This window comes from Cervus elaphus, chromosome 1 (genome assembly GCF_910594005.1).
Source record: "Cervus elaphus chromosome 1, mCerEla1.1, whole genome shotgun sequence".
In the NCBI taxonomy this organism is placed as follows: Eukaryota; Metazoa; Chordata; class Mammalia; order Artiodactyla; family Cervidae; genus Cervus; species Cervus elaphus.
The window spans coordinates 86,688,658-86,704,720 of NC_057815.1; the positions used below are offsets into that span (position 1 = coordinate 86,688,658).

The following is a 16,063-nucleotide window of genomic DNA, read 5'->3' on the forward strand; positions in this document are numbered from 1 at the left end:
GGCGGCGGCGCGTGACGTGAGAGGACGTGCCTGCCGCCGTGGGCCTGTGGTTGGGAAGTGCTGGAGTTGGGGCCGGGGTCCTGAGACTCCCACAGACCGCCGGCGGCAGAGCAGACCCGAGGCAGCGCGGGGTTTGCTTTAGGAAGAGCGGCTTTAAAACCTGCGCGCCCGGCTCCGCTGGCAGGTGCGGCCTCCCGGCTGTCCTTGCGAGTTGTGGGGACCGTCCTGAGGTGCCTTCCCCGGCGACCCCCGGGGACTTCATTCAGGGCCTACCAGGGAAAAAAAAAAGGGTCTAAAATAAAGTTGCTTAAGCCTTACTGAGAGGACCAGACTCTTTCACCTTCGAGCACTGCTTAATTCTCACTCGGACCGTGAGAGAGGTATTGGCTCCTCTGTTGACAGAGGAGGAAACTGACTCGGAAAGGGGAAGGCGTTTGCCTCAGGCCACGCCGCTGGGAAGGGTCGGGTTTGGATTCAAAGCGAGTCCTTTCGCTGCCGCCGGAGCGCTCGCTCTTGGCCCTGGAAGCCGGGTTCTCGTGCTTAATTCGGGTAAAGAATCTCGGCGTAGGAGGTAGGGGTTAGTTAATAGTTTGCGGGACTCCGCAGATTTAGTCTGGGATAGGGTTCTGGAGTCTATTTTCAGCAGCCGTGCAGCGCACGTAACAGCACATCGCTCCCCTGTGAACACAGCAAGAATGATAGCTGGTTGTCGCGTTACGGTTTTAAGGCCTCAACTGAGAGAAAATATCATACGAGAGCTTCCTCTACAAATCATATGGGACTGGAGAGTAGGTATTTGGTTCTGCCGTTAACTCTGTGGGCAGATGGCAGCCTCTGTTCTTTTCCACTTATTAAATAAGAAAACTTACATGCTTGTCACTTGGGAGAATTTGTTAAACATACAGATTCCCAGGACCAGCTTAGTTCTACTGAATCAGAAAGTCTGGGGGTGGGGCTGGGAATTTGTAGGCTAAACAAGCTATTAAAAGGAGCCTGTTAACCTTTGAGAACTTTTGAGTGAAGTTGTCTTGGACCTATGAAAGAATGGACTATAGGTCCATACGTGCCCCAGCTTTCCCGTTTTGTTTGGTTTTGTTTTGTTTTGCCAGTGTGTATGCTCTGTATTTGATGTGGGCTAGACTTTTATTCTTGCCTGCAGAATCCCAGAGACTGCGGAGCCTGGTGGGCTGCCGTCTATGGGGTCGCACAGAGTCGAATACGACTGAAGCGACTTAGCAGCAGCAGACTTTTATTGGCAAAAATGTCAAATTAATATTACTGGTCATTATTGTGTGGATTTTTTACTTAAGACTGGAACGTGGTAAAATTTGAACGTTAATTACCTGTTGATTTCCTGAGTGACACTGGGTGAACCACTTAACCTTGTGGCCCTTACGTATCTGTTTATCATCATCACCTACAATGCTTGTTTCAATGACAGACACCTGTATCCATCCAACATCAAATCTTCTGTGACAGGTCATAGGTGTTTTTAACAAGCTTCAAGGGAAGTTTGATGCAGCCTGTGATGATGAAGTATGGAAATGCTCTGGGAAACTGAGTTTTAGCCTATTTCTGAATCTTCATGTAGGTGGCATATTACAGTTTCGTTGTGTTGTCCTCTTGGGGGTCTAATAAGAGTAATGTGGTTTATGGTAGGTCCTGGTTTTAGAATTTCTTAGTATCTACTTTCTTGTGAATGAAGTGAAAGTACTATGATAAGCTAAATCATTAAAAGATAAACATTGCAAAAGATAAAACATTAAAAGCAGCATCCCCAAGTAACTTAGTAGGCTCCTGATTGAGATGTTGTGATCTCAGAGTTGATTTTATGTAGACGCACTGATTGCTATTGAGTCATCTCATCTACTTAAAAGGCTTATAATTATCCCTTGGTAGTCAAAGCTTTCACAACCCCAACTTAAAGCTTTTTTTTTTTTTCTTTAAACAGATACCACTTCGTAGTTTGAATCAGGAATGAACTTTTCTGAAAGCTAAGAGTAGAAGTCTTGATCAGCATGGAAGACAAAAGACGGCGAGCCCGAGTGCAGGGAGCCTGGGCTGGTCCTGCTAAGAGCCAGGCCACTGCTCAGCCAGGCAAGGACCTGTGGGGATCTCCTGTTTTTGTGTATGTGTGTGGACCAGTATCGTTCTCTTTTAATTGATGTTAAGGTTTGAATCTTCTCTCTCTTTCTTCAGCTCCCACTGCTGAGAACCGTCTCCAACAGAGACCTGGTAAAACCTGGATGAACAAGGAGCAGCATCTGTCTGACAGACAGTTTGTGTTCAAAGAACCCCAGGAGGTAAATTCTTGTTTCTTCTTCAACAGTAACAAAGATTTATTTATAAAAGCAACAATCACATAGTAGACACTCAAATAAATAGTGATTGAATAAACTCACTAATAGAAAGAGAACTGAAAGGCCTATAGTAATAATGAAATGTGGAGTATCAGTTTCTTAGTATGTCTGAGGATTCTTTGTAGTCTTCTCTCAATTTATAGGCATATATAATTCCCTTTTTTTTTTGCCAAGGAGATGTACTGTGACTAGAGGTTATACCATGACTAGAGTTTGCATTAGTTATTTAAGTTCTAACAGTCCTAAACATGCTAGTATATCAAATATCTCTGGAATTGGATTGAAACTCTAGCTACTGCAATGCTTAATCCCGCTAGGAAAAATGTAAGAAATGGGAAAGAGTTGCCATTTTTAATAACATGGGGAAAAGGAGCTAAAAATCAGATATCTTGCTGTAGTAATGATTACATAAATAATGATTAAAACCTCTTATTTCCTAATATGTCGTCTGTTTTTAAAAATCCCTTGGAAAGAATGTTTTTTCCAGAGCTGCTTACTGCTAAGAAAACATATTCTAATTTTGTCCTCCTTTACTGCCTACTAGTCACTCTGGAGTAGTTCTAAGAAGAGTAGAACCAGAACCTTCTGGTGGGATACTAAGAGCTTAGAATAAAACAGGGATAGTTTTAAACCTGCCTTAACTAGAAATGAGAGGATGCTCTTATTCTGCAAGGAAGCCTCCCTGGGGATTAGGAATCATTCAGAAATGACATCTGACTGTTTCTCTGCAGGTGGTACGCAGAGCCCCAGAGCCACGAGTGATCGAGTAAGTACACTGCTGCACCCCTGGGGCCGTTTCCCACAGTGAAATGGAGAGCCCCGGATCTTTCCCTCGGCCTGGTTTTTCCATCTGGAAAAGATAATGGCCAATTAGTGTCTTAAAGTTGAAGCTGGGGTATCCCTGTTTCAGATATCTTTAAACCTGGTCTTTTGAGAAGCCTTTCTGAATTTGCTGATGGTGTGGAAAATGCAACCAGATATCTGTTCCTTAAACTCTGACTGGTGTAGATTTCTTGACCCTGTTTGACTAACATATATGCAGATAGCAGCTAAAATATCCCTTAGGTAAAGACACAGAGGAATTTTTTTTCCTGAGTTATTGAAACATGGTTCTTCAAAAAACCTTTTAGTATCAATTTACTAGCAATGCTATGAAAACTGCTAGAAATCTAGAAGCTCTTACAGTTCATTTATTAAAACCACAGAATTGTTCCAGAGCAATTAAATGATAAACATTTATATTGATCTGTGTCTAAAAATATTCTTTTTCAAAAGGATGAAAGATGCTTTGATTTCTCTTGTCCTGCTTCTCAATTTCCATCTAATGCAGATAAATTATCTGTAGAAAGCATGCTTTTATTTAAGCAAATTAGCATTATATATGTGTGCTATTGTTCATGAGCAAGTATTAAGCTGTTTGGCTGTTTGCAGGTCAAGTTGTATATCTTAGAAAAGTTTGAAACTAACACAAGTGTCATCATGTTTTCAGAGAGGGTGTGTAGTTGTGGCTTGGCCACTAGTCAGCTATGTAACTAGTCCTTAGGTAAGTTATTACTGTCTCTCTGGACTTTTGTTTCCTTGCCTGTAATATTAAGGGGTTGGACTATATAATCACTGAAGACCCAGTCTGGTATCTTTAACAGTCTTTGTTTTGCAAATACAAATGTGATACTGCCTCCATCTATGGTAAAGAGAAGAAGCAAAGCCAAGAAACCTATTACAAGCTACAGATGGGACATTCAGGTTGAAAAAAGGGACAATTTGTAAACTTCCAAGGCAGAGACAAAAAATGATGGTACTCATTCCTACTTGACCATAGAGTTTGTTAATTCTGTTTATCTAAAATTAGCCATGCTAGGTTTTTTTAATAGCCAGAAATACCCCTCACATTTGGAGTGAACCATTTTCTAAATATGGCCCAAAATATAGCACTGAAATATTAGCAGTCTAGGAAACTTTATAGCCAACTAATATTTTGAAATATGCTATATGTTTATGATAATAACTCTGCCTACATTTTGGCTCCGAGTGGCTTACACATCCCCCAGCTCAGAGGTTATGAACTGCTAAGTCACATGGAAAAGGATGACGTAAATACTGTCCCTTTATATTATTCTCCAATACTTATCTCTGAGAAGCGTCCGACACAGCTATCTGGACAGAAACACCTATCCAGTCTGGATCACATTTCTTACCGTGACGTGCCCTTCTGTAACAGTTTTGTACTTTCGTACATTTGATTAAGTTCAATAAACTTTTTACTGTCCATCAGTTGTGTGCTAGGCACTGGGAGACAGAAAAGTCACCCATTCCAGCCCTTCAGCAGCTTATAGTCTAGTAAATGAAATAGACATATAGTCCGACAAATTGTGATCCTGACTATCTTTGAATAGTATACTTGTAGGTGAGATGTAGTGGTCACAGAGGATGAGATATTTAACATTATTTGACTGGATTACAGGCCAGGAAAGGCTTAGACAAAGTGATACTGAGCTGAGATTTTTGAAGGATGAATTAGAATTTTCCACTGGACCAAAGCTGGGGGCGAGTTGGATTGGGATGCTAGATGGTGGGGACGCATACCAGCATGTAGAAGAGCGTGGGATCAGACACGTGGCGGTGTATTCAGGAGATTCCAAGCGGTAATTACCCTGGAGGATGCTGAGTCTGTGGGAACTGTCAGGAGGCGGAGCTCTATCATGGGGACCTTCAACTTCTATTCCGTGTATCTCTGTTCCAGGCTCCAAGGCACCCCTTTTTGTGTGATAGATTCCCACACCACATCAACCTGAATTATGGGTGAAATATGAAGGTATAGGACAAGAATTTACTTTATCCTGGCCTTTGCCTTCATGGCCTGATTTTGTCAGGATTCTATACCTAGGGTCATTAATGGTTACTACCATCTTACCCCTTATCTCAGTGATAGAAGAAGGTGGGGCTATACTTCCCTCATCGTGTACCCTCATCGGGAAGTGGTTTTGGTGAGCTGGGACTTTGTGCACTCTGAAGGACAACTCTTCCTTCCCCTACATGCAGTATATTGTTTAACTTGGTACTAATAAGTCTTTGTTTTCTTGGTTTCTTTAGTAAAGAGGGTGTGTATGAAATCAGCATGTCGCCCAGAGGTGTATCTAGGTAAGTGAGTTCTCACTGGAAAGAGATTATACTTATCACTTACTTAAAGTCTTTTGAAATATTTAGAATGTTTTCGTTGTAGGATGTTTACCTTGATTAAAGTAGGTAACATGTGCCCTTAAATTCCTGGAGAGCAAATATGTGGTAATATCTCCTTTTATACTAGCTTCAAAACATTTTCATAACCTCTCTGTCAGGTATAGTATTAACTATTCTCAAGTTTTTCATGTGAGGAAATGAGGTCCAGGGAGATTCAGTACTTTGTCCTAGTGCTACACAGTAGTTTAATATTAAAGTTGAGTCTGGTCTCAACTTTTGTGCTGTGAGTGATGTATTATTGTTAGATTGTTGTAGTTGTTCAGTCGCTAAGTCATGTCTGACTCTTTGGAACCCATGGACTGTAGCATGCCAGGCTCCTTTGTCCTCCGCTGTTTCCCGGAGTTTGCTCAAATTCATGTCTGTTGAACTAGTGATACTATCTAACCATCTCATCCTCTGCCACCCGCTTCTCCTTTTGCCTTCAGTCTTTCCCAGCCTCAGGGTCTTTTCCAACAAGTCAGCACTTCACATCATGTGGCCAAAGTATTGGAGCTTCAACTTCAGCATCAGTCCTCCCAATGAATATTCAGGATTTATTTCCTTTAGGATTGACTGGTTTGATCTCCTTTCAGTCCAAGGGACTCTCAAGAGTCTTCTCCAGCATCACAATTTGAAAGCATCAGTTCTTTGGTGCTCAGCCCTCTTTGTGGTCCAACTCTCACATCTGTAATGAGTACTGGAAAAAATCACAGCTTTGACTGTATGAACCTTTGTCAGCAAAGTGATGGTCATGCTTTCTAATACGCTGTTTAGGTCTGTCATAGCTTTCCTTCCAAGGAGTCAGCATCTTTTAATTTCATGGCTACAGTCACCATCCACAGTGATTTTGGAGCCCACGAAAAAAATCTGTCACTGCTTCTGCTTTTTCCCCTTCTATTTGCCATGAAGTGATGAGACCAGATGCCATAATGTTAGTTTTTTAAATGTTGAGTTTCAAGTCAGCTTTTTCAGTCTACTCTTTTACCTTCATCAAGAGGCTTTTCAATTCTTCTTCACTTTCTGCCAGTAGAGTGGTATCATCTGCATATCTGAGGTTGTTGATATTTCTCCTGGCAATCTTGATTCCAGCTTGAGCTTCATCCAGCCCAACATTTCACCTGATGTACCCTGCATATAAGTTAAATAAATAGGGTGACAATATAGAACCTTGATGTACTCCTTTCCCAATTTCGAACCAGTTCATTGTTCTATGTCTGGTTCTAACTGTTGCTTCTTGACCCACATACAGCCTTCTCAGGAGACAGGTAAGGTGGTCTGGTACTCCCATCTCTTGAAGAATTTTCCATAGTTCATTGTGATCCACAGAGTCACAGGTTTTAGCATAGTCAATGAAGCAGAGGTAGATATTTTTCTCGAATTCCCTTGCTTTCTCCATGATCCAGCAAATGCTGGCAGTTTGATCTCTGGTTCCTCTGCATCTTCGAGACCCAGCTTGTACATCTGGACGTTCTCAGTTCATATATTGCTGAAGCCTACTTGAAAGATTTTGAATATAATGTTATCATGTGAAATGCGTGCAGTTGTATGATAGTTTGAACATTCTTTGACATTGCCCTTCTTTGGGATTGGAATGAAAACTGACCTTTTCCAGTCCAGTCCTGAGTTTTCCAAATTTTCTGACATATTGAGTGCAGCACTTTAACAGCATCATCTTTTAGGATTTTAAGTGGCTCAGCTGGAATTCCATCACCTCCACTAGCTTTGTTTGCAGTAATGCTTCCTAAGGCCCACTTGCCTTCACATTCCAGGATGTCTGGCTCTAGGTGAATGACCACACCGTCATGGTTATCCCAGTCATTAAGACCATTTTGTATAGTTCTGTGTGTTCTTGCCACCTCTTGTTAATCTCTGCTGCTTCTGTTAGATCCTTCCTGTTTGTGTCCTTTTCCTGTGCCCATCCTTGTGTGAAATGTTCCCTTGGTATCTCCAGTTTTCCTGAAGAGATCTCTAGTCTTTGCCATTCTATTGTTTTCCTCTATTTCTTTGCCTTGTTCATTGAAGAAGGCCTTCTTATCTCTCCTTGCTATTCTCTGGAACTCTGCATTCAGTTGGGTGTGTCTTCCCCTTTCTCCCTTGCCTTTCACTTCTCTTCTTTGCTCAGCTCTTTGTAAAACCTCCTCAGACAACCACTGCCTCCTTGCATTTCTTTTTCTTTGGAATGATTTTGGTCACCACCTCCTATATAGTGTCTGTAGCTCTGCAAGCACTCTGTCTACCAGATCTAATGCCTTGAATCTATTTGTCAATCATAAGGGGTTTGACTTAGGTCATACCTGAATGGTCTACTGGTTTTCATTACTTTCTTCAATTTAAGCCTGAATTTTGCAATACAGAGCTCATGATCTGAGCCACAGTCAGCTCCAGGTCTTGTTTTTGCTAACTGTATAGAGTTTCTCCATCTTGAGCTGTAAAGAACATAATCTGATTTCAGTTTTGACCATCTGGTGAGATCCATATGTAAAGTCATTTTTTGGGTTGTTAGAAAAGGGTGTTTGCTATGACCAGCATGTTCTCTTGACAAAACTATTAGTGTTTGCCCTGCTTCATTTTGTACTCTTAAGGCCAAACTTGCCTGTTATTTTGGGTATTTTTTGTGGGCTTCCCTGGTAGCTCAGCTGGTAAAGAATCCGCCTGCAATGCAGGAGACCCTGGTTTGATTCCTGGGTTGGGAAGATCCGCTGGACAAGGGATAGACTACCCACTCCAGTATTCTTGGGCTTCCCTTGTGGCTCAGCTGATAAAGAATCTGCCTGCAATGTGGGAGACCTGGGTTTGATCCCTGGGTTGGGAAGATCCCCTGGAGAAGGGAAAGACTGCTCACTTCAGTATTCTGGCCTGGAGGATTCCATGGACTGTATAGTCCACAGGGTCACAAAAAGTTGGACACAACTGAGTGACTTTCACTTCCACTTTTGGGTATTTCTTGACTCTCTACATTTGCATTTCAATCCCTTATGATGAAAAGAACATCTGTTTTTTTTGTGTGTTCTAGAACGTGTTGTAGGTCTTCATAGAACCAGTCAACTTCAGCTTCTTCAGCATCAGTTGTTGGGGCATAGACTTGGATTACTGAATTGTTGAATGGTTTGCCTTGGAAATGAACCAAGATCATTCTGTCATTTTTGAGGTTGCACTGCATTTTGGACTCTTCTGTTGACTGTGAGGGCTAGTCCACTTCTAAAGGATTCTTGTCCTCAGTAGTAGATGTAATTAATGGTCATCTGAACTAAATTCACCTGTTCATGAATTTAATTCATTTTAGTTCACTGATCCATAAGATGTCAGTGTTCAGTCTTACCATCTCCAGCTTGACCATGTCCAGTTTACCTTGATTCATGGATCTAACATTCCAAGTTCCTATGAAATACCATTCTTTTTTTTTTTTTTTTTCCTTTTCTTTTTTTTTTAATTTTTTTATTAGTTGGAGGCTAATTACTTCACAACATTTCAGTGGGTTTTGTCATACATTGATATGAATCAGCCATAGATTTACACTTATTCCCCATCCCGATCCCCCCTCCCATCTCCCTCTCCACCCGATTCCTCTGGGTCTTCCCAGTGCACCAGGCCGGAGCACTTGTCTCATGCATCCCACCTGGGCTGGTGATCTGTTTCACCATAGATAGTATACATGCTGTTCTTTTGAAACATCCCACCCTCACCTTCTCCCACAGAGTTCAAAAGTCTGTTCTGTATTTCTGTGTCTCTTTTTCTGTTTTGCATATAGGGTTATCGTTACCATCTTTCTAAATTCCATATATATGTGTTAGTATGCTGTAATGTTCTTTATCTTTCTGGCTTACTTCACTCTGTATAAGGGGCTCCAGTTTCATCCATCTCATTAGGACTGGTTCAAATGAATTCTTTTTGGCGGCTGAGTAAAATTCCATGGTGTATATGTACCACAGCTTCCTTATCCATTCATCTGCTGATGGGCATCTAGGTTGCTTCCATGTCCTGGCTATTATAAACAGTGCTGCGATGAACATTGGGGTGCACGTGTCTCTTTCAGATCTGGTTTCCTCAGTGTGTATGCCCAGAAGTGGTATTGCTGGGTCATATGGCAGTTCTATGAAATACCATTCTTTACAGCATTGGACTTTACTTTCCCCACCAGGCACATCCGCAACTGAGCGACATTTCTGCTTTTGCCCAACCACTTCATTCTATCTGGAGCTATTAGTAATTGCCCTCTGCTTTTCTCCAGTAGCATATTGGATACCTTCAGACCTGGGTGGGGGGAGGGGGCTCATCTTCCAGTGTCATATATTTTTGTCTTTTCATACTGTTCATTGGGTTCTTGCAGCAAGAACACTGGGGTGGGTTGCTGTTTCCTTCTTCAGTGTACCGTGTTTCGTTACAACCCTTCACTGTGTCCCATCTGTCTTGGGTGGCCCTGCGCAGCATGGCTTATCGCTTCATTGAGTTACACAAGCCCCTTCACCATGACAAGACTGTGATCCATGAAGGGGATTGTTTATTATTGCATGTATTATTATGTTGATCATGCATTATTATATATAATATATGTTGTTATATTGTATTGCTATATAAAGGTAGATTTCAGTAGCATTAAAGCATATGTGATTTAGGATATGTTAGGCAGTAGTCATTGTTTCATTTTGAAAGCATCACCTTAGTGCGTGTTACTGTAAATCAATGAGACGTTTAAGTAAATCAGAATTTATATATCTAAGTGAATTGTCTGGAAAGAGCTGCTTTTGGATTTGGAAGTCTCTGTAGTTAGTCCAGTGGCACTGCCATTGTTACAACCCTTTTCAGAAGTTCCGTTTTCAGAGCTTCCCTTTTAGAGCAAGTTTAGTCGTCACACAAGAAAACCAGTTGCGTCCTTTTGTCACATTCACTGTTAACCTGGTGTGGCCTCAGGTGAGCTTCGGCTCTTTCGAGATATCAGCTCACAGTGTGTGTGTGTGTGTGAGCCAGATTATTGTGCCTTACGCTGAAAACGTGTATAGTGCTGTGTGTCCACTATGTCTTAGTGTAACTGGAAAAAATAATGATTCAGATCAAACATTTTAAACTGTTCAGCTGGTTATAATTAATAAACTCCTTGTTAAACTGTTAAAAAAAAAATCAAACGTACCTTCAGAGAGGGAAAATACATTACCAGCAAGGCTGTTGAAGAGCATGTTCCATGTCTTTCAGAACATTTCTTGAGAAAGTTATCCCGAAATCCAAATGCATTGTTAAAATGAAATAGTGCATTAGGGACATTGAAATCAAAACCACAATGATATACCACTTTATATTCACTAGAATTTCCACAATCAAAAAGACAGTAATAAGTATTGTTATAAGAAAGAATGTGGAAAAACTAGAGCCTTCCTGTATTCCTGGTGGGATATAAAATAGTACAATCCACTTAGAAAAAAGTTCGGTGGTTTTGTATACCTTTATCATATGACCCAGCAGTTTCACGCTTAGATGTCTTATTCAAGAGAAATGAAAACATACATCCACACAAAAACTTGTGTGTGAAGGTTCATAGCAACATTCAAAATAGACAAAAGTAGAAACAACTCAAATCTCCACCAGTTGGTGAACGGACAAACAAAAGGTGTTATATCTATATAATGAAATATTTTATTCCACCATAAAAGGAAGTGTTGTTTTGATAATGTGCTACAACATGAAAAAAACCTTGAAGACGTTACCCTAAGTTGAATTTTATAGTATATTAGACTATACCTCAGTTATACCTCAGTTAGAGAGAGAAGAGATATCCAAAACAATTCTGAGCTGACTTGGCATTGTTGAAATAAGTGTGTATTCAGAGAGAAAAAAAAATCCTCATTTAAATATCTTTAGTTTGTTGCAGTTGTAAATGATTGATTTCCCTACCACTGGCATGGTCTTGGAAGACTATCAATTGTTAAAGTAACACAGGGCCAAGCATTTTATTATTCTCCTTTTCACAGATGCTATCAGGTCGAGATCATCTTTGTGTTACAGATGAGAAAAGCCAAGGTTCAGAGAGGTTAAGTAACTTGTCCAAGTTTTCACAGCCCAGCAGTGCTGCGGTAGTATTTGAACCATGTCTGTGAAAGCCATCATGTACCTCCTTATCCTTCATTGCCTGTTTTATTGCCTGTCTTAACTTGGCAGAGGTTGATTTTTCATCTGGAGCGTCATGATCTGGGTGATAACCACCCTCTGGAGGTGTGGCAAGTTGATTTCATCTACCCCACCAAAGGAAGCATCGTCCAGATTAATTTACTCCGCTAATGGTTGGTGTCTACCCCATCTTCTGTGTTCTTTAGTTAGTAACTGTTCTTTCTGCATCCAGGGTGTGTTTATGTCCTGGCTTTATTGACTTGAAAGAGGCCGACTTGGTGTTTGAACAGCTTTGTCGGGATGTTCCCTGGAAACAGAGGACCGGCATCAGAGACGGTAAGTGGATATCTTGAGATCACTGTTGTTGATGTTTGGCCCTCCTTTCCAGATTGGTTTCCAGTACCCTTGCTTCTTAGTATCGCAGCCAGACTTAGGCAGAGATTTTCAAAGCCTAACTGGAACCGTAAGGATAGGCAGGAATTCGCCAAAGGGGACAGAGAAGAGTGTTCCTCGCAGAAGAACCAGCACGTGGTTCTCAGTGTATGGCAGAAGGTAGGCTTTCCAGGAGAGGAAGGAGGTTTGGTTTGGCTGAGCTGTGGTTGACGTGCTTTTCTCCCTTAGTGTTTGATCACTATTCCTTACTTCAGATGGTGCCAGCGTCCCTCTTTCTTCATAGAAGCTTCCAGAACTTGTTTTTTTCTGATTCTGATTGGCATATATTATTTTTATCGTCTTTTTATTCTCACTCTAGTTTCACTAGAAGTGTCCTTTAGCTTCAACATTTGTAGTATTCTCCTGAGCTTGTCAAGATCACCTGACTCGGAGCGGGTTCGGCACGAGCAGCAGAGCCTGCTGTTCCAGAGGCGGTCACTGGGGGGCGGCGATGCTCCACATAGAGTCTTTTTTCCTGGCACGCTGAGTGATTTTAAATTTTCTGTGGAGAAAGAGGCAAAGTATACTGGCACCACTTTTGCAACAGGCATCAGAAGGAGAGTCAGCTCTTTCAGGGCAGCCGTCCAATCCCCAGAAGTTTCTACAGCAGGCTTTTTGGTGGCAGACTTGGCTTCAATTGCTGGCTCTTTCAAAGTGATTGTTTATTTTAGACAAGTGATAGTTAAGTAATTTTCTGATTCTTAATTTTTCTGATCAAGTAAATAGAGCTAATAATAATACCCATCTTGCAAGGTTGTTGTGATAATTAAATGAGACAGTGCCTGCTATGTACTTAACAGAATGCTTGGTACATAGTAAGCCTTCAGTGAATGTTAACTGCTTTTATTATTATTGTTATTGTTGTAGTGGTTGAAGTCAGTTGTAGGGAAAATAGCAGATCTGCGGGTAGCTCCTTCTCTAATTATAAAGTGGACATCAAAAACTTCTGACTAAAATTAACTGTGTGCTGTGGTGGGTCAGAACACCTTTTTCTTTATTTGGAATCAAAAGCGCTTAGATAGTGGTGGCACATGGGCGAACGTTGGTTTTGTTTCCTGTATGGACGTTCATGCCACAATTTCCTACCTGCAAGGGTTCGGACTCCATGTCCTGCATCTTAGACCCTCTCTAATGTGAATCCTTCTGTCCTGCGGTGTGACTCCTTCACTCTTGTTTGTGTCACCACTGACACAAATAGGTTAAACACATTCTCACCCCAGAGCTTCACCCATACTGGTTCTGCCGATATACCTTCACTTGCCATCCTTTTAGCTGTTGCCGTTCCACTCCTGATGTCCCGTGCCCTTTATGAAGGTGGAACCTTGGGTGGGCGCCCGTCCTGCCTCTTCCTTTGTATTTCTCATAGCTCCTTATACATTACTAGGCAGGGTGTTGGCCCTCGGTAGGTACGCCTAAAGTAACATTGAACCCTTTCAAAGGCCCTGTATTTTCTTTCTTAGATGTAACTTACCAGCAACCAAGGCTTACAGCATGGTATGGAGAACTTCCTTACACTTACTCAAGAATCACTATGGAACCCAATCCTCACGTATGTTGGAATGTTGTTATTGGTATGCTTTTATAGACGATATACTGTGACTGCAGAGTACTGTAAAATAACAATAAATGACCTTGCGGAGCTGCGTGATGGTTCCTAGTTCAAAAAACCCTCCGAGTTCCAACACTGAGTCTTTGTGCATATCACCGTTGATGTGCTTTTGATCCACAGATGAAGTCAGAGGATGAGAAAAAAAACTGGAACTAGAGTAAACTAGAACCAGACGCAAGGATTTCAGAGAAATGAATCATTTCTTTTCCTAATCTCCCGCTTCCCCAAGCTTTTCTGCCATAGCCCTTTGTGTATCTCCTGGTACATATTTGCTGTGGTTCCACATCTTTACGACTGACCAGTGAGGTCAGAATGTTTCTTTCCACATCTCAGGCTCTTTTGCCATTTGTGAGAAAAATCTGTTGCTTTTCTTGTTGACTTTGTATTCATTCTGTGGCTGCAGTTCTCATACTTATCATTGCTTTGGCTTGTCTCTACTGCATCTTGTGTTTTTAAAAATGTCCATGAAAGATAAAGAGATTCTAATATATAAATTAAGCTTATCCAGATGATGGAATTAAGATCCAAGAAACAGCTCTCTGTTTAGTCCCTGGAATCTTGCCTTTGGCAAATAATAATATGGCTTTTGTGGTTTTTTTTTTTTTTTAAGACTTTGAAGAAAATGGAGTTTTTGCTTATGGCATTGGAATAAAGAGAAATGTGACACATTTAGAACTCCTAGTAATTTCTTATCATAAACTAGCATTTTACTAAAATGTTTGGGGGTCAAATATTGACTGAAGGGAACATGACTTTTTCACATGAAGAGATAGATGGGTGCTCTGGTTTCTAAGGCTGCATTTAGAATGTAACCCGGGGAAGTACAGAGACCCCCTTTATATCTGAAATTGACTTGGAAACATGAAGAGAATTGAACTAGGCCAGTTCAGCATAAACTGCTGGCCATGTTTCTGTCAGAATTAGTGTATCTTCTTATCAACAGTTACAGCAGAGAAGTTGAGGATTAAATAGCCTGTGGGAAAGAAGTTCTTTCATTCTAGCTAATCTTTCAGAACAGGATTTCTCAACCTTGGTATCACTGACATTTCAAGCACAATAATTCTTTGTTGTTAGGTTGTCATGTGCATTGTAGGATGTTTAGCAGTATCTGTGACTTCTGCCCCCTAGATGCCAGAGGCACCCCTTACCAAGTCAAGGCAACCAAAAATGACTCTGGATATTGCTAAACATCTGTTGGGGTTCCAAATTGACCTTGCTTGAGAACCACTGCTTTAGGTTAAACGTAAGACATGTAGGGTCTGCTGAGATAGACTGACCAACTATGCTTGGGGACATTTTGACAACTCTTCAAAAGAATTGTTTGAATGACAACCCTTTTCTTATGTCGTAAGTAATACGTGTTTATTATTGAAACTTTAGAAACTACAGAAAAATATGAAGAATATTAAAATTTTGGATAACACTTCCATCTGATGTTTTGGTTTCAGTCTTTTTTTTCTTTTTAGGCAAATATATAAAGAGAATTTATTTTTATATAAAATCAGTTATTCATATACTACATTTAATTTTGCTATATTATTAACATATTCTATTATCATAAGATTGTCATATTAGAATTCTTTAATTTGAATTTGACTGGCTCATAACTTTGTATTTATTGCTAATAGATTTAATTTGTATACCATCTGGAACAAAATCAAAACAGACGTCCCTTTCTCAGATTTTTTAAGGGAAGATTCCCTAATGTGTATATATGTGTTGGGGATATTAGTTTAATTTTAAAGTTGTTTTTACCTCAAGCTTAGTATTCCATAGCACAGGAGGAGGTTCAGTCATAGGTACTTAAACATCTTTTAGTCTTTTATTTGGCTGCACTGGGTTTTCATTGCGGCACGCAGGCTTTCTCTAGTTGCGGCACGGGGGGGCTTCTCTAGTTGCGACTTGCGGGCTTCTGTCATTGTGGAGCATGAGTGGGTGGCTTCTAGAGCGCATGGGATCAGCAGTTGCTGCTTGCGGGCTCGCTAGTTGCCCTGCAGCATGTGGGATCTTATTCCCCAACCAGGGATCAAACCTGTGTTCCCTACACTGGAAGGTGGATTCTTAACCACTGGACCTCCAGGGAAGTCCCTTTTAGTGTTTTTTTCAAGCTAAATGTTATATGAATCCACTGTATGGAAATAAAAGAGTGCCCTCACTGACTGGTAGTCCCACGAGCTTGACCGCTCCTTTCACCTCCTGTGGTCCCAGAGGCATCTCTGTGGCACCTGGGTGTCTGCAAAACACTGTTTGAAGTCCACCAAATAGGTCCTTGTATCTTCTCATACTCTTTTCCTCAAATGTCTTTTAAGGATAGAATGTCTTCACTGAACATTGAGAAGACGTTGGGTTT

The 16,063-nt window shown here is 41.0% G+C and overlaps 1 protein-coding gene across 3 annotated transcripts in view; it reads left to right on the top strand.

Annotated features, from left to right (window-relative positions):
- The window catches only part of ALKBH3 (alkB homolog 3, alpha-ketoglutarate dependent dioxygenase), a 40,181-nt gene continuing 24,118 nt past the window's right edge, over positions 1-16,063 (top strand). Inside the window, exons 1-7 of one of the 3 annotated variants that reach the window (XM_043909824.1) lie at positions 1-380; positions 1,952-2,097; positions 2,200-2,303; positions 3,092-3,126; positions 5,451-5,498; positions 11,905-12,008; positions 13,565-13,653. In XM_043909824.1, the coding sequence (XP_043765759.1) occupies positions 2,019-2,097; positions 2,200-2,303; positions 3,092-3,126; positions 5,451-5,498; positions 11,905-12,008; positions 13,565-13,653 (459 nt within the window). In that variant the 5' untranslated portion in view covers positions 1-380; positions 1,952-2,018. Of the gene's footprint in view, positions 381-402; positions 789-1,951; positions 2,098-2,199; positions 2,304-3,091; positions 3,127-5,450; positions 5,499-11,904; positions 12,009-13,564; positions 13,654-16,063 lie in introns of those variants that run through there. The other 2 variants (XM_043909806.1, XM_043909813.1) reach the window with 2 other exon arrangements.